This window comes from Hylaeus anthracinus, unplaced genomic scaffold (genome assembly GCF_026225885.1).
Source record: "Hylaeus anthracinus isolate JK02 unplaced genomic scaffold, UHH_iyHylAnth1.0_haploid 0, whole genome shotgun sequence".
Lineage (NCBI taxonomy): Eukaryota > Metazoa > Arthropoda > Insecta > Hymenoptera > Colletidae > Hylaeus > Hylaeus anthracinus.
The window spans coordinates 23,584,782-23,609,339 of NW_026533254.1; the positions used below are offsets into that span (position 1 = coordinate 23,584,782).

Consider the following 24,558-nt stretch of genomic DNA (forward strand, 5'->3'; position numbering starts at 1 on the left):
GGCTAGAGGGCACTGGGCTCAGCTATTGGGGGCCTAAAGCATATTGGGCTTAGCTGCGAAGAGCTAGAGGATATCAGTTATTGTGGAGCTACAGGGTACTGAGGTCAACTATTGAGGGGGCTAGAGGTTTCTGGACTCACCCACGTGGGTCCTCGAGAAACATTATTTTAGAAGGATTATGGTGTGACATAAAAACTTGACTTGAATAAAGCCCTGTGCTCATTCCCAAGGAAGAGGTTAGGAGTCCAGAGCACCGTGACGCGCCGGAAATGTCACGCTATTGGGAACGAGGGTCAGGACGTAGGTGTATGCTAATCGGAAGAACTGAGCGAAGATGGAATCCCGACGACCTTGACCCAGACTCGAAAATGAATCTTTGAGACGGCGGATGTCGTTACAAGGTCGTTGCGAAATCCCGGATCGAAGGCTGGACCGACCTCGACGATTCTTCCGAATGCTAATGTTTAGTTTTGTTTGCATAGTAATTTACGAGTTACGCGCGAGGTGACCTTGGTCTCTCTAGAGTTTTACTTTTACAAATAAAGAGAAGAAGAATCGTAGTTTAAAGAAAAATTTTGGAATAACGTCGACGGGGTCGTTGACTCCTCGAAGGTATTTTAAGTCTCAGCAGAGAATTAATTGCGCGTTACGCAAGCGGGAAATTACGCAAGGCTAATCGAGCGTTCCTCGCCGCCAGGATACGGTCACATCGCTCCGAAGACCAAGAACGGGAAAGTCGTGACCATATTCTACGCCATCCTCGGGATTCCCCTGATGTTGCTCTGCCTCTCCAACATCGGCGACATTATGGCCTCCAGTTTCAGGTAATTAGCCCTAAATACTAGCTTCCATTGTATTGCTTTCAAAAAGTGTTATCCTTTTCGTTTTTCCGTGCGTCGTATTTCCAGATTTTTATACTGGCGTGTCTGCTGTTACGTGTGCACAAAGCCACCAAAGAAGAGGCGACCGAGACACAGTTTGAGCAGATCGTATTCGACGCGGCAATCGGGGTAACATTCTGTTTCGTAGCGAGTGCGATCTGGGATCGAGCGATAAACGTGTAATCAAGGTGAATTTTTGAGTAGGCGATGCGGGACGAGCAGGGGCACTTTTCGTCGGTCCATCAGGATGAGCCAGAGATCCGCAGACTCAGCGCTGGGCCTGTCAGAGTGCATGACGAGGTCTTCGTACTCCGACACCGATTGCAAGTACGCCATCTTGATGTTGTAGCACAAACATGGTCGCAGTGCGTGCCTGCTCTCTGTCGCGGAACTAGATCCGTAGGTAGAGAGGTTATGTTGATACGTGGTCTGGATTATTCTGACCCCGATCCAAGTCAGAAGAAGAATTCTCAACAGTCACCCAACTAGTAGCGATCCAAGTTCATAGTTTCCACCATACTAAATTCACTACTGACTCTATTTGTTCACCTTTGACAACGTGTCTTCTCTTTTGTTTTAATGGAGGTACAATGCCCGTCGATTCGAGGACGTGGATCAGAAGAGGCTGAGCCCCTATCAATCGCCAGGAAATCAAAACTTAGGATTCAAGGCGGCGACAGTGTGCCGCTATTCGGACTTACCAGCGGAGACCCCGAGAACAAGAGGTAGCTAGACTTCTCATGGACGCGACACGTTTGAAAAGGAAGTGTCCGATTCTATGTAACAATGCATTCAGCTAGCCCCAAGATGACAACGCAATCGTTGGACAGAAGGCTGGTAATGAATCGATCCTCGAACGATACGGACCATTCCGCGGTTTTGTGCAACAGATACGTCCTGGACGACCTGCAGGACGAGCTGCGACAATGGCAGACTTCCGCCGGAGACAGACGTAAATATGTCGCGATAAATGCTCCCTGGCCAAGAAACGCTACCATATTATAGTGATTAAATGTAGCGAGCAACTAAAATTGAGGATCACTCGCAACTACAGGGTCCTAGACCGCTTTAGTCTACGGGTCCCTAAGCTATCTTAGGCTACAGCTCCCTAGGCGACCCTACTCTTCCACTCGATAATGATCACACTCTTGCATTATCTATCAGCAGTAGACGATTCGAGCAAATCGCGAGCGAGAGATACAACAGAGAAAACAGACAACGTCGAAAAGCCTTCGTTCGTCACGAGGTCCTTGCCCAGAAGATGCCTATCCGTCGAAGGGGCCACCGCAAACTACGACAGGACGACCCCAGGACCGTCGTTACGACTGCCCTCGGTGTACATGGAAATGGAGAACACGAGGAGACCCCAGTCCAGCAAGATCAAGCGTTACAGGAGCAACTACTCTGTCGGTAAGCGCATCTTCGCGTGACACCGTCTCCTGTAGGTCCTTCAATGGCATTACCTTCGAGTAATCGTCTTCTCAGCTCGATCCTATAGAAGGGACACCCTAACGGTGGACGCAATGCCGTCAGGAGGATTCCTTATGCACAGGCAGGTTTATCCCGAAGATTTCGACTCCGAATACGAGTACTACACTACAGACGATCAGGATAGGCAGCCCATAAAGCCCGTGCCTATCTGGCTATGCGTGTTCCTGGTGGTCAGTTACATATTTGGAGGCGCGTTCCTCTTCAGCGCCTGGGAAGACTGGCCGTTCCTCGACTCCGCCTATTTTTGCTTCATCACCCTCACCACCATTGGTGAGTTGTACAATGTTGAAGATTGCGTTTGAGTCTCCTGCTTTGAATGACGGTGTACGATGAGTGATGTTCTAGTGCAGGGTTTGATAGTGTAGGGGAATATAGTGTTGAGGCTTCCCCCACTCAAGCACAAGACCCCCCACGCTCTCTCTTTTTACGGTGGTTTCGTAGAAAGAGTGGTGGGGGAAGCGGAGAGTCAGGAAACCGAAGTAGAGGCACAGCACTAGTATGAAAGGCGGGGAAGCTGTTCGTTGTTGACTTGCTCCATGGGGGCAAGCGTGCCGAACCTTGTATTCTAGTTTCTTAAAGGTTTGCTAGAGTGTATCTACTCTGAATTTGAAGGACATTCCAAGTGTCCAGGTACGAGGACTCGACCTGCATTTGTCGAAAATGCACTTTTCCTGCTTATTGAATGCCTTTGACGCCTTCTCTTGTTGCCTTGGACGGTTAGAATGAACGACGATAGAGGATCGTAAGGATTTGGGGGATTTATGGTGTTGCAGGGTTCGGGGATTTCGTGCCAGCGTACAAGCTCGACGCGCACAAAGGCATCGCGGTTTGCTCGTTGTACTTGCTATTTGGAATTGCTTTGCTGGCGATGAGCTTCAATCTGGTACAAGAGGAGGTCATCAACAATGTGAAGAACGTCGCCAAGAGGCTCGGGATCATCAAAGAGAGTGACGACGAGGAAGAAGCCGACGACTACGACGCGTACGACGTTGAATACAATGACGAGGTCGACAACGAGCTCGAGGGCTACGTTCTCGATGCCCCTCGATCTTACTCGATGACGAGGAACGCTCGTGGAATATCCATCGCGTAGTCTACCGTCTCTGGAATCTCTTTTCTTCCCGGCAATACAAAATTTACCCTATCTGCTTCGCTTCTATTTCAGATCATCGTTTCCCGATGGTAATTGCGTGGAAGTGAGCGAAAGAATCGACTTGGTGGAAAAAGTTCCACGAAGGAGAACCTCCTATTCTTAGGCTTAAGTCGTTCTCCCAGCTAGATAGCGCAACTTGGATGGTGCTGTCACCTAGGAAAGTTGGGAGCGGAGCTAACATCGCAGGCGCCTTTGCATAGGTGGGAGAATGGTTTAAAGTGACTAAAATTTTGTTTATTAATATGGATCAACTATTTTACCTCTGGTTCTTCCGGTGGACATAGTACGTTACAGCAAAGATTCACGCGATATGCTCGATCCTATCACTACGTGGGGAGAGGAGAAGCCACTTTAATAGTGCAGCTGAGCGGTAGGTCTCCCAAGTCAATTATTTCGGCGACTTCGCTGTAAACGCTTCGAAGCAGGTCGTGGAAAATGTATATCGAAGTAAAAGGAAGGATTAGCTTGAAAGTTTCTCGGGAAGATTTCGGAACTTTCATCGGACTTGAATCCGAGTTAAACATCTGGTTCAGTGATGGCACCCAACCGAGCATATTTGCGTTAAGTTAATTCTTGGAAAAGACGACGACGCCCCGCGAACGTTTTATACTTTGTCGAGTAGAACAGGTAGCTATAATAAAAAAAAAAAATTTCAACTCTGAATTTTAAGGTTTTTATTATTTTTCTACAGTTGTAAATACGTAGATAGCAGTCTGAAAACGATACAAAATATTTTTTATTTCGTTCCGTAAATGCAATTTGCTTGAATCACGAGTTTAGTGAATCGCTCAAGGTAGTCTACGGAGTTTATCCTCACCATACCGCATAGCTCCGCCCATCACAATATTTGGAGACGCCTCTATACACTTTAGGCACGCCCACCATACAATTCGGCTCCATTTACTACACGCTTTGATTGTTTTCAGCTATCCTACCACCGTATATCTACGCAGAAGCCTAATACTCCCAATCCAATCGTTCCAAAATGGTCTTTGACCGGACCGTTCGCCTCCCACGCTTAGATTAACCAGAGAGGCTCATAATTTCTCGCCAAGAAGGGTCGAAGACACCTCGAGGACGAACAGTAGCCTCTTCTTTGGCATGTGATGAATTTCCACGATGCGTAGCCCCTCTTCCTGCGCGATTTTCCCGTCTACCGGGTGTCCAGGAAGTCGGAACACGATCAGGGACGGGTAGCTTGGAACCAGGTATTTTTAGCGACGCGCTATTTTCAGTGTGTCGAACGAAGTGGCACGGAATCAGTGTACGAGGGAGCTTCGAGGAAGCGGCTCGTTCGCACGCAATTATCCGTAGCGGTCGCGAACAGGCAGGCTCCCTCTTCGAGGTATTAATCCGAACACTTTGATACGTCGAGTCTCGCGGTGTGACGGGATCTCGCCACCTCGGAGGACCCCGGCGATCTTCGCAAATTTCCTAAAGCTACTCGACGAGCTAATCGCTGTAGATAGTCATCCTAGACAGTCGCTTGGCCCCCCTGACAGCGGGTAACCGGTTCCCGGATGTAGACTATTCCTGTAGCTTGCAATGGGTGTAGTCGAACGGTATCCCAGTTGCCGAATGAAACGCTGCGAGTAGCTTTCGGTAGACCTCAGCTGTAAGAGGCGTTCGGTCGCCACCAGTTCTCTATGCGTGCTAGCCGTATAGCCTAGAGGGCCAAAGGTACGCCTATGTGTTCAGTGTCGCCAGATTGTGCTTATTGTTAGTCCAGTGTCGTGGCATGAACGAGTCCCAGCGAGAGTTTCGGGTGACATGGGGACGCTGATCTACAAGAAGAAGCGCAGACGTGTCTGGAGGGGGACGAGGCGTGCAGCACGGGCCAACACGTGGCGAGTTGTCGCGATAGAGCGTGCAACGCCGGCGGAGACATAGACGCGTCTATGTTTAGATCGACGGACGGCCACGAGGGAAATCTTAACGGAGTTCGGGAACGTGTCGCGTGGGGCGCGTGGGACGACCAGCTCCGAGAAACGGACGAGTCCTAGCTGACCTCTGGCGTACTGGACGACGAGAAGTTCCTTTGAAACGGGGATTTGACTCCGGATGGGAACTTTTTCGCTCTCCGTCGGGTCGTGAACGGTCTCACAATAGGTCGGTTTAAGCGTTTCCGATTCTCCACGGACGAAGTCGATACCAGAATCTCGATAGTCTCGATATAATTCAGGGATCCAGAAGGGATACGACGTTTTCCATTAAACGCGCCTACTGTAATTTTCTGTCGGACTGGGTCACCGATTCCGCGTCCCCTTTTTAGCATTCTGCCGCGTCTTTCTGTCCGCTTAGCTGGGAAAAGAGGAAGCGTCCGTCAGGAGACGTAAACTGCTGTAAATTGTCCCCCCCCCCTCGTGCCTGCGAGGGGAAATTTATCGGTTTACACAGGCTCAGGTAAGGCTTCGGATGTTGTACCTACCGGGAGTGGGTGTTACGAGTCTGTTTTTTTCATGACGCTACCGAAATACTTCGGCGAGACTGCACCGGTGAGTCTCAAACCCCTCGACGGGGGGACCTTTGAATCTTTTATAGCTCCTTGCGCAACGGGTACCCCATCGGACTTACACAGGGTGGCCAAAGAACTTTCGAACAAGCTTAAAGAGAAGTGGATGAAGCGATGACAATATTTAGTGGACCGTTTCGAAAGAAAGGAGGATGGTGGGAACGATAACTCAAACTAGGTTCGGGCTGGAACAGTGAAACAAAATTAATTAGGTTCCTTAGTCCAAAAGCTCGTGAAATACGTAGTCGTTTTTATAAATATACATTTTTAATAAAATGGCATCGATCCAAAGTAAAACGCCACGTACACGATACGATCTGTCGTACGACTTATCGACAAGTTGTACGACAAGTACGACAAGTTGTACGACAGATCGTGTCGTGTCTGGAGCGTTTAAAACATAATATTTTCCAAGAATTGCGGTACTTAACGTTGCATAAAAAATACAAATATCATTATTATTTAAAAATCTTACATATTTGACTAGGAAAACATATGACGATTACATTAGAAATAGATTCAAATCGATAGATTGAAAATTGTCGAGGCTAGAGTGTCCCTCGACTTTGAAAATGCAGTCTCGAGAAAATTAAAATGAATACTACCTCTAACGTTTTTCTTCGTCTTCCAAGAGACTGCGTAAAGAGAAAGCAAATAAATGCGCGTCCTTCACGAAATGCACGCACTCATTTCACTCTCATTTTTGATATTTGTTTTCCGAGAAGCGTATTCATATCTTTGGTACTTTTTCTCGCACGGGAAGCGATCGGTTAGTTTTACAGTTTAAACGCGTACACCATGAGGGGGGAGGGGTCGAGTCGGTTACAGTACGAAAATTTCACGCGCCTGAAATTTTCATCCCGAAGGTCGCGTGTGTCCTCCCATTACACAGACAAGTGGCATTCGTCACGCATGAAAGTTTCAAGTTACGGTTCCCTTATGCGGACCGTGCAACGTTTGTCGCGTAGGTTAACCTGGCAAACCCGCTGGGAACAGGGCATTTATTTTGCAATTAGTCCCTCCTGGGGAGGGTTTCAATGTTTTTCCACCCTCTTTTTTCGAGCACAGTTAGCAATAATCGTTGCTAAACGAGGGCAGCAATTTAAAATCCCTCGTTGTGCTTAATTGGAAAGGTTGTGAACATTGGAATCTTCGGGGTTGCAAGGTCTGTTACCCTAAAGGGGCTCAACACATTGGCGACAGGCAGATGCTTTACGTTTCTGAAATTCTGAACTTGAACATCGCAAATTTGTATCGTTACTGCGAAGATAAAAATTACAAAACATATTGTGAAATATCAATGTCGTATATATGTGAGGTATAAAATAAAAGGATATTAATAAATTGTTCATAAGCAGGAATTTGAGGTGACGTGAATTCTTCAAGTGGTGACAGCATGGCCTGTGTCACGGAGGCCCATCGAACGTCGACACTTTCTCCGAGCGGTGTCCAGATGTTGCACAGGCCCGCGGCACCTTTGAATCCCCGAGTTTAGGGCAATGGCACCTATTCGGAACTTGAGAACGGGAACGTATGAAATTCTAAAGGCAATTGTGCAAGAAGCCGCAACTCTAAAAAATAACGTTGCCTCGTGTGTACCGAACGGAAGAAAGTTGAAAGGCAGTTGAGCGTCTCTAAGTAAAAAAAGAAAAATCGTAGCATATCTCAGATACGTTCCCTGACGACTCCAGACTCCATGGAATCGTTTCTTCGCGGAGGAACATTTCTGAATATTAAGAGACAGGCGAAGCGGAGGTAGCGGATCGAAGAAAACCGTCGGTGTATCTCGGATGGTGGATGAAAAATGGAGGGGGATCGGCCATCGTATTCGTCTTCGGGCAGAAACTGGCAGCGTGGAAGTTATCGCGGCCGAAGCGGAAGAAGAAGAAAACGAAGACGGAAACGGTGGGGGGAGAGGATAGCGGACTGGACGAGGACTCTGATAGCCTTCCTCTTCAGCAACGTTGGTATAGTGTGTCTGGTGGTTGGCTACACTATAGCCGGCGCTTTCCTCTTTACCCACATCGAGGGTAGATACAGCCTGGACGTAGCTGGGGACGTGATCAGGCTGAGAAACATGACGGCTGCCACCCTCTGGGAGCTCACATCCAAGGTGACGAGTTTCTTTCTTCTCCGCGGATTGCTTTTGTACCTACGTCTCCTCCGCGTTCATTTTCAGAACGTGTGCCATCAAATACTGCATGCTTTGCTCCGTCTCTATGCTTCGCTATGTTCGACCTTGTTTCCCACCTACAGTCTTCATTGGATTCCCGTTATCCATTTCGCAGAGAATTGTTTGGTACACCGTCGCGCCCCAAAATCGTGTTGGACTTCTTCCAATCGTTCGATAGATCACAAGGACCCCGGTGAGTCGTCGGGCATTGTATACAAACAATTTAGTAAAATCAATTACGATAGGCCAGTTCGTTGTTAACTATGTGCTTTCGGGTATTTTGGGCTGGAAAGTTACCTGGGGGGCTCGTTGCAGGTGCTTTTTATGATCAAATGGGGTAGCACTCTTAGTATATACTACCACTGGATATTGGAAACAAGATCGAATAGGGGATATGTCTACATAAACTTTTTTCATCAATTTCATGTCCCCAATTCACCACTAATTTCTCTACATGTAACAATAGATATACAGGATGTCCCAGTATTAGTGTAAGAATAGGAAATGGGGGTAGCTGAGACGATTCTGAACCAAAATTTCCTTTGCAAAAATGTCGTATGGTGCTTCGTTCTTGAATTATTAACGAAAAACCACGGACCAATCACAGCGCGCGCTCAACCACGACTTTCGTGGTTGAGCCAGGACGCTCCGGGCCAGCCATTGGTCCAGCCACTCGCGGCTGAGCGCGCGCTACTCGGGCGCTGTGATTGGTCGGTGGTTTTTCGTTAATAATTCAAAAACGAAGGCACATCTGAAATTTTTGCAAAGGAAATTGTTGCTCAGAATCGTCTCAGCTACCCCCCCCCCCCCCATTCCCGGTTCTTAATTCTAGGACGCCCTGTATGTAATATTGGAAGATAAAAGCCCGTTGGTACGATTTAGGACCTAAGTCGACTTTGTTTCACGTTGCTCCTCTTATCAGCCGTGCATTTCGTCGCGTCTAATCTTCGTCGCTGACGTTCGGTCATCTTTTTGCTCAGGAGAACGTGTTCTCCGAGAGGATCTGGAAGGCGAAAGTCCGAGCAATCCTCGAGAACTATCAGAGGAAAATGGTAACGGCCATAAAGAACGGCTACGACGGGGCGGATGAAAACAAGAGATGGAGCTTCGCCGGGGCGTTTCTCTACTCCCTCACAGTAATCACCACGATCGGTGAGTTTGCCTCCCTTTTGTTCCGTTCCTTTCTATCAATGTCCCAGGAGTAACTCGAATAGTCGCGACGCGTCATATCTCTGGCGTTTTTTGCTCCCGTCGACCCCTTTCTCGCGATTCAATTGTAAAAGAGAATTTCAACCCCCGAAAAAGTAAACGAAGATAAATCCAACGAACGCTCCGAATATACAGAGCGTAGCATTTGAGACGTCGAAGCGGTCTCTGTGTTTCGTTACTGTGGAGCATGGGTTACGTCCGGGTACCTAACGTAATGAAATGGCCAGTGAATATTTTTATTTAAACGTTAACGTTGCGAAACGACGAGTAAATATTTTTACTCGAGCTGCAGTTACAATCGAACGGCACGGAATTAATTTCTGCACCTGGGATTAACGAGATTGCAGATGAGTATAATTCTGAAGAAATGCAAGTAATTTATCTGTGCCACGTACCGTTTCGATCTCTGATAACGAGTATCGGCCAGGGGGGGGGGGGCGGATTAATTAATGGGCGACGATACACAGTGTCAATCGGAAGATCGATTAAGATCAACGTCCTCCGGAGTAGCTTCGTTAATCTCAGGAGGTCGAACGATGGACGAGGGTCTAGCTTCGGCCGATAATTAATTTCCGGCCTAACGAAGTCCCTCGCGTATGATTCGCAGCTTGTCGGCTGTCGTCCGTGCGCGAAAGTAATTTTCCAGCCAGGACCAGGGATTCGGTATCGAGGAAAAGGCGAAACTGTCGCGATAAAATTTCGAGATTTCTTGGTTATCGCCAGAAATTTCTCGAGGTCCGTTCGACGTCTGAAACGCCACCGACAGCCTTCCGGATTCGGAATCAACGGTCGTGTTTCTGTAAATTACCTGGCTTATACTCTCTTCGAGTATTTTTCTCTCGTCGCGCCAATATTTGGGATAGCAGTGTCGGAATTCCTAACAGAATATTCAACAGAAACGTTAAATTTGGATTTGGAATTGTGTGGATAGTCTTTACGTAGAGGAATCTCGTTCCGTGAAACGAAATGAAAGAAACAGAAATGTTAGACGATCCCTGATGGTTCGAGAAACGCGATAGGCTTACACATTCGTTCTCCAATTAAGTTTTTTAAGTGTCCAAAGAAGCTGTCATCGGTTCGCGCTGATTGTCCTTGAGAAACGCGGTCAACGACGCTGAATCGAAAATTAATTGACTCCTATCTCTGGCGACCTCGGAAGATCATCGAGCGAAAGTCGCTGTCGGAGGAAGTCGATAATGCCCTATCGAAAACGTACTCCGTATTTGATTCAACTGTTCGACCCTGAAACTAAAATCTACGAAATAATTCTTCTCGAAGACAAAATAAAAAATGAAATCGTACATTTAATCATTAACCGTTTCAAATAAATGAGAAGTATTTAGGACGGGAGACGACAAAATCCGAGTTAAACAACACTTTAATATATATTTCTTTAAAAATACAAGGATCTGAAAATCTCGCACGAAAAGTTTTTGCTGATAAAACCGTGAAATTCGACGTGTTTGAAACTAACGCCCGAAGAGTAGCAGCGTTGCCAGCATTTTAATAGTCGTTACGTGGCGCAAAGGTTCGCAAATCTAAGTTTGCTTTTGAAACGGCCACTAAACGGGACGCGAACTGTTTCCCCAGACGTTTATGTCAACAGTTGATTTAGACGTTTGACACGGTCGGTGATCCTGATCTTGGAATATTTTCACCGACGTCCAGCGGTTCGGTCAGAATAATACTCAGACGTAACTCTGCGGAGCTTAGCGTGCAGTCTGTGTACCCAAATGATCGAACGTTGCGCAATTCGTGTAACGAGTAACAAACTCGTAAGTAAACTCTGGCAAAATCTCTCGTGTAAACCGGTTCTGCGTCGTTATCGATTTCGACCGACGAATTGGACCAACAATAGGTGGTCGCTCGCTCTTCGTGCTAATTAACTCACCGTGTTACGAATTTTATTTTGTATTTCTAAAACGGAATTTATTTTTCGCCCGTACCTTTCTCGTAATTCCTCATTATTTCATTCTTGGTGCCATTTTTTAGGGCAGATGTGCATCAATCCATTATGCGTCAGTGCTTTGTTCGTGGAATATTCAAGGGGAGCAAATATTTCTCGACAAAATGAAAAATCATTTTGATATTTTTCATTTGGCGGACGGGAAGTTCACGAGTTTCATCCACGATTAAATATTTCAGCTCCTTAGTTGCAATAACGATTCCATTGTGCTTTCTTACTCAAGAGAAACAAGAAGGAAAAAAGAGGAAATATTATTTGTACGTTTAACGAATAGATGATTCCACGGCTGGATAGTGGAGCCTGACCCAAACAAAGGAGACCCCACGCGAACAAACTTACCCGAGTGATAATTTTAATAAATGTAAAAACAAAAGTACCTCGCGATGAACGGGGGAAGTAAATGGAATAAAAAAAAAAAAAAAGAAATTTCGAAAATATACCTCTTCACCTGGCCGTCGCTCGATATTTCTTTTTTAGACAAAGGACCGCGCGACGGCGCAGGGAGATAGAGGGAATTAACGACGCGAACTTTTGGCGCGTTAGAGGGGTTGCGCGGGAGCGACCGTTTAATTAATTCCGGGGGTCCCCCGTGGCGCCCTTCCGCCACCCACACGCTCTCCTCCGCACTGCCGGCAGCTCAGCTCGCTCTCTCTCCGTTCTCGTTCGAGACGGGACCCTCCTATCCACTTTATCTCGACCGTGATTACAGGCCAGCAGCATCAGCCTAAAAGGGTCGGCTAGTCGACGGCCAGATCGATTCGCGAGCCAACCCTTGCGACTCGACCCACGATAACCGCTTGGGACGCGTCAAAATTCGGGGCTGTGCGAGCTATCCCGTCCAGCGAACTGTTTTTCGACGGAATTCAGGGACATTTTCTTGGGCATCGATGCGCGTTATGACTTCTCAGGCCTTCCTCAGATGAAGGGAGGGGCACCCTGAGCGAAGGGTGGTGAGGAAAGAGGAGCAAGGGATCTTTCGTTTCTGGGAAATACGTGGTGTAATGGAAGCTACGGGAGGCTATAGGAGGCTAGATAGGTTACTGAGTCTACTGAGATCAGCTATGAAGGCTAGAAGGTACTGGGCTCAGCTATGGAAGGCTTAGAGAGTGTACTCGACAATGATGCCATAGTGTACTGGTCGCAGCAATAGGGGTTAGAAGTTACTGGGCTCAGCTATGGTGGCTAGAGAATCGTCTAGGCTAGAGAATCTACTGGGCACAACTAAGGGTGGCTAGAGAGTGCACTAGACTCACCTGCAGGGGGCTAGTGAATACTGATCTCAGCTATAGGGGGCTATAGAGGTGGTAGGAGGCACTAGACTCAGCTACGGGAGGACTACAGGGTACTGGGCTCAATTACTCGTTCGTATATCCGAGGCTGTGCATGATTTCGTCCGTTTTAACCAGGTTCCACTCCCTCCCCCTATACCCTCCCCCTAGTTAAAATGTCGAAACTCATCCGCTGCTAACAGGCCCGTGACAGCCGTCCATTCTGCGAGCAATTGAAATTAGCGGATCGAAATCTTTCCTTCGTGGGCCTGCCTCGAGAATAGCTCGCCAATTTGAAAGGAGACGTTTGAACCGCCTGTCGAGAGTGAAACTTCATCGAACGGAGGTACGAAGTGCATAAATCATCCGCGATCCTTGCGAGGTGGTAATCAGCGTTGCATCGTGCACGCTGACGGATCGAGGACATTAGCGGCGGAGTAACGCTCTGCCAAGGAATTATTGGCGATCAACCAAAAGTACGCGGAACCGATGGCCGTTGGTAGGCCTGGGACAGGCTCGTTACACCACTGGCCCCGCAATCTCGCCGCGGGCCAATCAATTATCAAGATTAAGCACGGAAGCACGTGCCAACGTTATGTGTGTTTTCATCTGATTCTTCGATCACGTGGAAATAACTTGTCGACGTAACGTTTTATCGCACCGAACTAAAAATAATTCATTCTGAATGTTAATCGTCGAAGGAAATGAATTTTAACGAGATACTTGAATCTCAATAAAATTACAAAACTAAATACCACAATTAAATGCTTGATTATGTAGAAATTTTCAAGAGTATTAGTCTGGCAGTCAACGTGTTAATATTCTTAATATATTGCAAGGCTCCGTAGATCACTTGCTGCAAAACAAATTTACGTCTCCCGTCCTAAAGTATTTTGCAAATAATAGGAAACGTTTAACCAATATTACTTTTCCATATGATTTTTGGAAAATTCTAAAGGGACCTCTTGAGCTCGAAATTCCTGGCAGCAGAAGCAGTCGATGCATTAAAAATCCGCCGGTTCGCTAAACAAACAACGCACTCGGTCGACAGTTTCATTCTACCCTCTGCCCCCCCCTCCCCCCCCCCACCTCTGTCTCGTCGCGGCGCGCCCCCTTGTTATTTTTAAATATTTGCGGGCCGCGTTCGCGATTAATGAAGCGGCGTACCCGCGACCGGGTTTTCGTTCCGCTGATTTTTCCAGCGCGATCTCCGCCCGAAAAACCTCTCGTCGGCTAATCGCGCGTCAGAAACCAGGACGAAACGGTTGGTGCGTGCGAACGGAAGCATCGCTGTCCTCCGCGCCGACAGAACCGCGCTTGGATTATTCTCCGTCCGCCTGGCGTATTATAATTTATCGACTTCACGGTATAACGATTTATGCAACGTCGTTTTTCACCGACAGATATTTCCACTTCCGTTCGACGCGCGGAAAAATTCGAGCAACCCACCCAGACGTATTGGTTCGCGCAACGAGTGGAGTAAACTGGGCGAGGAGTTATGAGCGGACTTGGGAGATTTATAATGATCGTGGGAATTTTTTAAGGAAACTTTGTGTGATCGGTGACCTTGAAATCCATCTAAGACCCTGGAAATAGTGAGAAATCCGCCGAGACGTATCGGTCCGCACCGACTGGAGTGACCTGGACAAGTCTGGGGGTTATGAGTGGACTTGGGAGATTTATAATGATCGTGGCAACTTTCAAACGAGAGTTTATGTGACGTGTGCCTTTGAAATCCGTCAAATGTCCTAAAAAATGCAAGAAATACGCCCAGTCGTATCGGTCCGCAATGGCTGGTCGTGCAAACTGGACCAAAATGGATTCGCGGGGGTCAGAGCGATCGTGCGAACGTTTGATTGAGATTTGGGAAGTTTTGCAATCGGCGAGTGGGGTAAAGATTGAGATAAAGGTGTGAAGTTTTACAAGACTTAAAGCGTTCACAGTACAATGATAAAATCCTGAAACGGTAAAGCAGTAATTTTTCTTTAAATAAAAAGGAGTAATAATGTCTGCGATCAAGTATGAGCACGAAGAGATCATACCGTAGGGTCCGGATTGCAGGTTCAAGAGGGTCGACGTGATTCTTAAAACCCCCCTTGGGGGAGGGGAAGGGGGTCGTTCTCGATGGAGAGCGCGAAGCGAAACGGAGACGTCGATCGATTTTTCTCCATTTCGAACGAGCGTCCCTGGAGTCCTCTTCGAGACGATTTCCATATTGAACGTATCTTGGTAGCAATTTCGAGATTTTCCTGTAAAGTGAAACCTGATCTTTTGAGGCGACAAGCGTTGACTTTACACCGCGGGAACTTTTAGAAAATTGCATAGAAGAAGTAATAAATATCATGATAAATATCACTCGATGATCACTCTAATCGAATCGTGGTGGTTCGTCAGGTTACGGAAACATTTGTCCGAAGACGAAGTGGGGCAAAGTGGCGACCATAGTGTACGCCATAATAGGCATGCCACTTTTCCTGCTCTACCTCAGCAACATCGGCGATATTCTCGCGAAGAGCTTCAAATGGACTTATGCTCGCTGCTGTCTCTGCAGGTGAACGTTCTATTCTTATTCTAATTCTCTCCTTAGACTTCAAAGGACAACGCAACTCTATTCTAACTCTACAGGGTATTCCAGAATTAGTGTACGGACCGGAAATGGGAGGTAGCTGAGACGATTCTGAGCAACAATTTCCTTTGCAAAAATTTCGGATGTGGCTTCGTTTTTGAATTATTAACGAAAAACCACCGACCAATCACAGCGTCCGAGTAGCGCGCGCTCAGCTGCGAGTGACTGGACCAATGGCTGGCTCGTATCGTCCTGGATCGACCACGTCTCTCGTGGCTGAGCGCGCGCTGTGATTGGCCGGTGGTTTACGTTAATAATTTAAAAACAAAGCCTCATACGAAATTTTTCCAAAGGAAATTGTCGTTCAGAATCGCCTCAGCTACCTCCCATTTCCGGTTCTTACACTAATTCTGGGACATACTGTATACTCTGACTCTACTAATAATAAACCAACGTAAAAATTTGTTCTGTCAAGGTGTCGCAGGAAACCGCGCGAATTGACAGTGAGAGGCGTCCAGCGCGATGGCGTCGACATCAGGAAAAATCATTGGCAGGTGAGTTTCCTTGAAGACATAAAAACTTGTTCGTCCTCGCGGAACTTTGTCGAAGCCTGAGAATCGAATCGATGCTCGTGTATTTGACAGTGACGTCCCAATAGCTTTGAGAGTGGTCAAACTGTGAAATTAAGAGACGTGTTCGTTGATAGATGGTCAACATGCACGGAAGGGAGATCGACGCATCCAGCGTGGACAAAGAAATTTCCTTGGAAAGCAGCGAGGGGCTGGAAGAGAGCGATGGGGATGACGATGACGATGGGAGCAGCAGTTACGACCCGCAGCAAGTCACGGTGCCTCTGACCATATGCGTCGCGATAATGGTTGGGTCAGTATCGCTATTTTTTAACCACACTAATGAGAATGAAATTCAAAAAATGTTTCGTTAGATTCTCCCGCCAGTGTCATCGATCGATCGACAAGATTTGCACGACGAAAATGATTCCAAACACAACCATATTTGGACCACTTTTAATCTCGAGTGAAGGGTTTCGAAAGTTCAGTTTTGAACAAATTTTGAATACGTCGATTTAGAAATCGTCGTGTTTGGACTCGTTTTCGTCAGGCAGACTTCGTCGATCCATCGATAACATTCCCATGAAAATATATGGGAAAGATATTAAAAAATTGCGCGCGGCACCGCTTTGAAGTTATTGCGATCGATACATTTATATCATATACGATGCTTCATATAAGAGTAAAGGTACATGTCTCGATTTTTTGTCGGACAGACTGATACATCAGTGTCAATTAAATCCCCACAGAAGTGGAACTTCGTGTTCTAAAAGTTCCTCATTTCGAACGACTTTCCAGATACATTTGGGGCGGAGCGATCCTGTTCTCCGAGTGGGAGGAGTGGAACATGCTGGACGGCTCTTACTTCTGCTTCGTCTCCTTATCGACCATAGGTTTCGGAGATATAGTCCCCGGCGACAAGATCTACGCTGCCCAAGGCTTCGATTTATCCTTCATCTTCTGTTCCATGTACCTGATGCTCGGTGAGTGTAAACCTGTCGCGAGTCTTATTGGCTTTGATGTTTAATGTTTCAACCTCGAGATCGACGGGCAACGTTGATCTATTTCACAAAATAAGGCTCGCAGGAAATTACGTAATAAATAGTTCGACGTAGGAAACTCGGTATATACTCCATTTTCCTAGTCAACGAAACGATTTTGTAAAATATCATACTGTAAAATAATCTAAAAGACTCTAGGAAGCTGCATATCGCATCGAATTCGCGACTGGACTTGATTCTTTTCGCGGACCAATACGTCTCAACCCAAACCAATACAACTGGACGTTCTCGGTTCAATTTTCTCGAAAGTTTACTCTTTGACATACAATTTCTATTGACGTCTGCGATTTGAATCGTCTGTTAAAGAAAATTGGCCACTCGAGAGAGAAAAAATGGCACCTACACCGTGTACAGTCCAGCGATAGCGACAATAACGTTGCAACGGTGTACAAAAATCGCGAATCGATCATTACGACGAGAATTCATTTGACGTTGATGAAAAAGATCCCATTTATCACGCGTACAGTTCGTCGGGGGAATTCCCCTGCGCATTCCATCGAGGAGACAATAATACAATAGAAACGATCGATATCAATAATTCTCAAGAGGGGCGATTTAAAAACTACCAGGGAACAGAGGTAGATGGAGTTTGAGTCGCGCGCGTGGCTTCGTTGGACTGTCGCGAAATTCGCGTCGGAATTGTTCTTTTGCTGGAGCGACAATCGGATTCCCGCGGATTTCCTGAGTGGGCGCGAGGCGGGGTTTGGTCGATCGGGGGCCGGTGGGGAGCGGGGAAGGGAACACGATGTCGCGCGGGCGGACTTAATCGTTTTAAAAGAGCTCAACAGCTTTAACTCGTCGAACGGGACTCCCGTTATCCGCTTTGGATAGGCTGGTTTCGCGGCGCGAGCGTATTAAGTCGCTCGTCGCGCCCAATAGCCGACAAAACCCTTTTATTTGCGCCGCTCGCGCGAAATTGTTCGTGAAACAAAATCCTCGATCACCGATCCAATGTGGCGGTTCGTGTTTATCAACCGTTCCATATTTTGCTACGCAACCGAAGTGATTGTTCGTCAAACTTGACCATTCCACGTATTAAAATATATATATTTACGCGAACCACCCTGTACATCGTTCCGAAATTTTGTCGCGGGTAATTAAGGTCCACCTCACACCTGCAAGTGGCAAAGTGTCGCGAAGCGTGTCAAGGGTTACGAGATCGATTGCTTCTTAACCCTCGCCGCTACATACACTACGGGACGAAAGTTTGACAACGCCTGGGACCTCTCGAGACCGTCGCAGATCGGTAGACTCGATTTTTACTGACGGTTGATTGTTTACAGCGACGTCAAAGAGATGGAACATTTCGGGTCGCCGTTGGTGGGACCTCTGAGTGTTTATCGTTGTCAAAGTAGAGAGACAGTTTGTTAGCGTCTGCCAAGCTAATTGATTCTCGATGGCCCGCGCAATTATCGAGGTCCTATGAACATATATCGAGATCTCGCAATTTATGATTCGAGTTTGATCAGATAATTACCTCTTCCAAATTTCAAACCTCAGGCGATGGCTACTAATTCACCTCGAATTCTACTCCTAAGCTGTAGAATAAAACTCCACTTGCTCGACTCGATCTGTACGTACAAGTGTAAATCGCGTTTCAAATAGGAACGACAGAATAAACAGGAAAGAATGGGATCGTATCGTCCCTTGATGGTATCTCGCGACGAGGAGCATGAATTTGACGTCGCTGTGTGTTGCAGGTATGGCGTTGATCGCGATGTGCTTCAATCTGATGCAGGAGGAGGTGATAGCAAAGGTGCGCGCGTTCGTGCGTACCGTTAAATATATATTCCGATGCGACAGGTGACCGAACTCCGTCTCAGCCGCATTCTGCACCTCCGACGACGTTCGGTGAGTCCAATCTTGTCACGTTTTATTCATGGAATATCTTGAAAACGTAATCACATAGGGGGTTGCGTTAGACGGGAAAGCGATGGCGATGCCGCGACGAAATATACAGGGATGAGATCTCGATTTACGCGACAAAGCCACCCTAAGAACGTCCTTCGTCGAGACGTAAAGGACGACGTAGGAAATTCGTTGTACGCTCGATTCCATTCGTCCAAGTCAATGAAAGCTTTTTGTACAATTTTTCACTCTAACGTAGTCTAGAAGACGCTAGGAAGCCGAATATCGCGCTGGATTCGCGAGCAGACCTAATTTTTTTTGCGGACCAATATGGCTCGGGCCAAACCAATACGACTGGACATTCTCGCTCAAGTTTCTCGAAAGCTTTTTCGTTTACTTGATGTTTCTTTTTATGGTTGTGATATAAAAGACATCGAATAGCCGTGTGCAACGTTAAATTCATGACTGGAAAGCCGTATGCTTCGAATTGTTAAGAATGATCGCGTTGATTCTTTCAAAAACTAATTTCACCTGCGCGCAAACGCTAGCATTGAACGTAACGAGCATTTTCCAACGAAAAATCTCCCAGCAGCCAATAAATAAGCGAGACACGGTATCGCCAGGTAACGCACGAGATATTCGCTAAAAATAAAAAACAAAACAAAAAAATGAAAAACCGCACAGCGTCGACGTTCGAGGAAGGTCTTCCGGGAGCGCGATGTCACTCGCAAAAAGAAAGAAGTTGTTTCTATCTGCGACGTCTCGCGGAATAGATAAAGGGAACAGAATGAGGATAGGGAGGGGAAGGGTGAAAAATGAAGTCTTCTTTCGAGAGGAAATATAATGGGACAGCGAAAAAATAGATCGACGGGTCTCGAATGACTATCCTTACGCGTCCGTGCTCTTATGCGACAGAGTACATCCCAGATTGGAAAAAGACATTCTATCTTTCCTCTGGAATATCGTGCCCTCGAAAATTTCTGAAATTTTCCTTCTACGGTATGTTAAGGGCGAAAATTAGGTCGATATCTCGGTTATTAGCCATCGTACAAAAAATTTGTAGGTACCAAAAAAAATTCTAAATTTAACATTCAGTCATACTTGTAGTATACATTTTTCTTTTAAAACCAACGATAAACGAGATATCGTCCCTGCAACTTGAAAAACTAGTTTCCACCCCTCGTACACAAGCATCAGCGTTAAAAAGGAACACTTGTCCGTTCCTTCCCACCGCTACGTGCCACCATGTGCCAAGTTCCACAAAAATCAACGCGTAACAGTTGGCCGATGTCCTCGCGAGTCCGCTCGAGTGTCTGTTCCCGAGGACCCTCCTGAAAAATAAAATTTCTGCCCCTGCTCGGCGACCTGTCCCTGTTTGTTATTACGGTAACTTTTCGACCCCTGTACGTGACACGTAGCGGGGATGGCCACGTAAAAAGAAGGTCGACGCGAAAGATCGCGCAGAGGTCCGTTGGGTCGCGTGGCCTCGGCCTTCGTCGTCCCGCGCTCCGTGGCGGAAGACGAAGGAGACAGAAGAGCGCGTTCGGCGATGAGAGCGCGCTGGGAGAGGGTGGGGGAGTTCTGGAAATAGCAAGAGAGGTTGTCGGAACGGGGCTGCGGCGTTCCTTCATGCGGCGATCGGACCGCACGAGGCCGCGCACGCGCGTCGCGTCCCTCGACGACTGATCCTGCGCCCTGCGCACCTTACGGGGTGCGTCCGTGCCGGCGACGCTCTCCATGGACGGCAGACAGTTCCCACGGCACTCGACGGACGCCGTTTCTCGTCCAAGCTCGTCTCTGCTCGACTCTCGCGTCGATACCTCCGCGACCTAACCCTGACCGGACCAGGCGTCCAGATCCGCGCCACTCGAACGCGTCCGCACGTTCGTCGTGCACTTCTGGCAAGCACGCGTCGTGATCTCGAAGATGCTGCGTCGCGACCCAGCGCGAGTCAACGTGGTAAGCCACTAAAGGCCTCTGACGGACCAGGAACTCGGAACAGCCTCTGCCCATGGCTCTGACGGATCGTGTTCCACCGATCCACGATCGCTCGTCCGAATCAGCGACACCAGGTTCGACACCGCCGCGTCCAGACCTTCGGGCAATCGCCTCGTCGACCGCGGTTCGCGTTGCCCCGTCGCGGAGGTCGCGTCTGTGATGAGTAGCGAGTGACGCGGATCAATGTAAACGACCCCGCTGTCCAGCATCCTCGACGCAAAGTAGCCAACAAAGGGCGGAATCGGAAGGGTGACCGTTGACAGCTGTCGTCCCACTGTCCAGGAACACCCTGTACCGTGGACTGGTATTTCGCGAGATCGGAAAGTGTTCCTCGTGCGCGACGTCCTCGTCCGCGGTTTGGATCGGATAGAAGCCGGCGTTGATTCGAGGGGATCGCGAGTTCGTGGCTCCCCGCGGGCTTTGTCGACTGGAAGAAGACGGGGGATCCACATCCAGTCGGATTCGATCAGGAAAAGTTTGCCCCGGACTGACATGCCTCGCGAAACGTCTGTGGGAAGTTGAAGGCTGCTACGATACGGACGGGAAAGCGATCGCTGGTAAGGTAAGTGCCAAGTTACCTAGGAGGGTGGGAGTTTGGAAGAAAGTTTTTCGAACGTTTCCGAATCGATGCGTCACCACCACCGAGACACCTCGTGCACACGTTTAGGGACACGCACGCGATTTTTATCGCGTTGCCGCAGTTCCGGACTGCCCCGCGTCTTGTTCCAACTCATACCGTAAGAAACGAGGTAGCCGCGAAGCGATTGTACACCTGAAGTCGATGAATCGCGACGGGTAGCGTTGACAAAACCGAAGTAGGCGCTACGAAGCTACGGTCCAAGTCGTTTAAACCTTGTGACGATAAAAAGAATTGTTCCCAAATAGTGCTACCCTTAGCCAGTCTTCAAGTAGACGGGTTCCTGATTGAATCGTGCTGTTTGTGCAATTTTACTCTCTAGCTCATCCAACATCTCTCTTTTCACCAAACGCTACCCCAAAAGCCTACATTCCTCCTGACAAAGAAAAAACTATCATAAAGCAACTCTATCCCTGGAATCAATCCCAAGGACCTCCATTGGTAAACCTGGGGTAGTCAGATGTTTAATCCTCAGTCTCGCTCTCCCTACAGGGTTTGCTTCACTGGGCCATCACCTGCATGGCCCCAAAAGAAAAAGATTAACAAAACCAAGCCTCGGAACTGGAGTAACTAGTCCTCCTGGTAGGGGAGAGGGGGTGGGAAGTCACTCGAGGAGGGTAGTTTCGTCGTGTTCGCGGTAAAAGCTGGTTTCGCTGACGAGTTGCCGGGTGAGCGAGCCGGAAGTGCTAACAAAGACGGGACATTTATCGGAAGCTGTTAACGCGGCTGGCTCGAGACAACTGCGAAATTACTCGGCGAAGCTTAAAGAGCTTAACGTTGGCCAGTTCGAATTGTATTCTCGTGGACGTTGCATGGACCGGTTGAGTTTGGTCTGAAAGTTGAGGATACGTGGATAGGTAGACCAATAGTAGCTGAGGATATGCTTTAGAGATACAGAAATGATTGGTGGAGTACTTAGGGAAATGGGGATCGGTTGGTAGCTGAGCTTTGGAAAAAAATATATATATATACATGTCGAATCGAGTAACCTCCTTCTTTTCGAAGTCGGTTAAAAATGAGGACGAGTTGGAATCTGTACCTTGCGACACGAGGACTACTTGGAGGACATGCTTTGAATCTTGAAGAGTAAGAATGCATACTTTGAACGTCGAGACTAAATCAAGAAACATTCTTCGTAGTAGATATACTTTTGAGAGGCTGAATTGAAGCTTCGAACATCGAGGCTACGCCAGTGTATTCGCTTAGAACACGAGGGATGAACTGAAACCTATACCTCGGGAAACGATTAACTACGAACATTGATGTAGCTCGCAAAGCGTGATTGCGAGGAGACCCTAACCGTGGCAGAAAGCAGAGGGTAAACCGAAAATAAACTGCTCGTTCACACGAGTAATGCTCCTGCCGGTCGTTGTTCGATCCGCAACAGTGGGACGCGGCTGTCGATTCGTCAGCGAAATTCGCTTTTACTCGGTGGAAAAGCGCAGGCGTCGCACCCACATAGATAATTCATAATGACGTGGCAGGCTATAGTTGTCATTCCTGCCCACGGAAGCTTCCACGGTTCCTCCATCGACCCTTTTCTTTTCCTTTTTGCATTCTCTCTCTTTCTTCAGCGTCTATCTCGCCATGCTCCTTCCATTCGGGACTTTTTCTGCCTCCTCGAGTAACTTGTGACTCCACGAGCACAGTGTCACAGATCTTTTAGCGTAATTGGTTCCGTGCACGTTCCGTGAGGACGATACGCGAGCTCTTTATTTTATTCATCCTCCTCCACTATTGTTTTTATTGGTATTAGAGACGACGTAGGGTTCCTAATGTAGAAAAAATTTTAAATGTTCATCGTACGATGTCTATAGTTTCGTACTGGTCCCTTTTGAATTTCGCGCCTGAAAAAGGCAAAAATGGTGCTGTTCGTTTATTCGTCATCTTTCCTTTATTCAAATGAACATAACTTTTATAGATAATTAGGTTTTCAATTGAGTTTCCGTTCTGCATTCCTACTTCTCGATCAATGAATAAATTAAAATGAATGGGAAAAGATATTTTTTAGGTTAGGTCTCAACACGTCCTAATCTAAACCCGTATCGGAACGCCTCCTTTGAAGATGTCCTTTGAATTTACTAAGACCGTCGAATCCTTCGAGATTTCTCAATTGAGCGCACCGAAGTAGAAGGTAAGCAGCTTCGCTCGTATTAGAAGCGTGAAGTGAAAATTGTTCAACTGGAGAAGCAGTTTGTTGAACTTGTATCGTTCGACGTGTTTATCCACGCCACTCCATTACGTTGAATGATCTATCGAGTTTCGTTCGTTCCACTCCTTCACCCAGCGTGGAAAGGACAACGTTAAGTCCTGTTGGTCGGTATTTCTCAAACTTTACCCACGGCTGTCCACTCGAACTAACCACTTGACTCGGTAGCCCATCAGCCTATCGTGTAACCTCCTTTCGCTAGAGTTGTTTGGGGTATCCCGTATACAATGAACGATATCTCGCTTATCGTAGCTTCTACGAGAAAAGTGTACATAACAGAACTTACTGCAAATCAAATTCATCAACTTTTTTATTCCATACAAACTTACGCTAGAATCGATAGTAACCGAGATATCGACTCTTTCTTGGATACACTGCGTTTGCAAGAAATATCGCAACTTAATTTATTTTCAAACTGTTTGGTCAATAGTTTCGACTATCAAGACACATTGTTATGTTGCTTTTTTCGGGCAAGGAGTGTTCAATTTTTTTTACCAACTAAACAGAGTGCAGACCGGTTACTTTCGAGAGCTCGTAATCCTGAGGGTCTTCAGCAAATGGGCTCCCCTGCTCCACGTTCTCCTTCCTCTCTTTCTTTTTCGTCCAGCCGGAAGAAGAGGGATTAAGGGTAGACTTACGCGGGTATCCTTCCCGTTCCTTGGTCCTTTGAGGCCTTTATTAGCGGCGTTTATGTACTCGGGGCTTGTGAAATACTCCTTCTGGAAACTTATCGCCCCGGGCATTTCAAATAACACCCTTCCCACGGTGTTTCCTCCCTTGCACTCACGCCCGCTGTTTTTCTCATCGCGCTGCCGCAGTCTGCGGCGTTCAACCTGCAAGTTAATTAACCCTTTGTGCGCGGATCTAAGCTCTCCTATATCGCGCCAGACTATCTAAATTAAAACCAGAAACTATCACTAGTTACCTCTGACTATATAACCGACAGTTTTGGAAATTTGCCATTGTTCTTTCCCTCGATTTCTTTCGCTGTTAATTTAGTTCGTCCCCCGCCACGAA

The 24,558-nt window shown here is 47.3% G+C and overlaps 2 protein-coding genes across 7 annotated transcripts in view; both read left to right on the forward strand.

Moving 5' to 3' along the window:
• LOC128895383 (uncharacterized) overlaps window positions 1–4,396 on the forward strand; it is a 10,666-nt gene extending 6,270 nt beyond the window's left edge. The window contains exons 4-11 of one of the 2 annotated variants that reach the window (XM_054157929.1): window positions 698–824; window positions 909–1,010; window positions 1,086–1,208; window positions 1,467–1,606; window positions 1,678–1,833; window positions 2,046–2,291; window positions 2,367–2,642; window positions 3,146–4,396. In XM_054157929.1, the coding sequence (XP_054013904.1) occupies window positions 698–824; window positions 909–1,010; window positions 1,086–1,208; window positions 1,467–1,606; window positions 1,678–1,833; window positions 2,046–2,291; window positions 2,367–2,642; window positions 3,146–3,465 (1,490 nt within the window). In that variant the 3' untranslated portion in view covers window positions 3,466–4,396. The remainder of the gene's footprint in view (window positions 1–697; window positions 825–908; window positions 1,011–1,085; window positions 1,209–1,466; window positions 1,607–1,677; window positions 1,834–2,045; window positions 2,292–2,366; window positions 2,643–3,145) is intronic. The other variant, XM_054157934.1, reaches the window with a different exon arrangement.
• Window positions 4,397–4,616: 220 nt separating this feature from the next.
• LOC128895406 (potassium channel subfamily K member 18) overlaps window positions 4,617–24,558 on the forward strand; it is a 33,927-nt gene continuing 13,985 nt past the window's right edge. The window contains exons 1-8 of one of the 5 annotated variants that reach the window (XM_054157993.1): window positions 4,617–5,205; window positions 7,396–8,150; window positions 9,191–9,362; window positions 15,048–15,204; window positions 15,695–15,773; window positions 15,926–16,101; window positions 16,587–16,771; window positions 18,550–18,700. In XM_054157993.1, coding sequence (XP_054013968.1) covers window positions 7,842–8,150; window positions 9,191–9,362; window positions 15,048–15,204; window positions 15,695–15,773; window positions 15,926–16,101; window positions 16,587–16,771; window positions 18,550–18,656 — 1,185 coding nt within the window. In that variant the 5' untranslated portion in view covers window positions 4,617–5,205; window positions 7,396–7,841 and the 3' untranslated portion in view covers window positions 18,657–18,700. Of the gene's footprint in view, window positions 5,206–6,874; window positions 8,151–9,190; window positions 9,363–15,047; window positions 15,205–15,694; window positions 15,774–15,925; window positions 16,102–16,586; window positions 16,772–18,549; window positions 18,701–18,729; window positions 21,258–24,558 lie in introns of those variants that run through there. The other 4 variants (XM_054157984.1, XM_054157976.1, XM_054157959.1 and 1 more) reach the window with 4 other exon arrangements.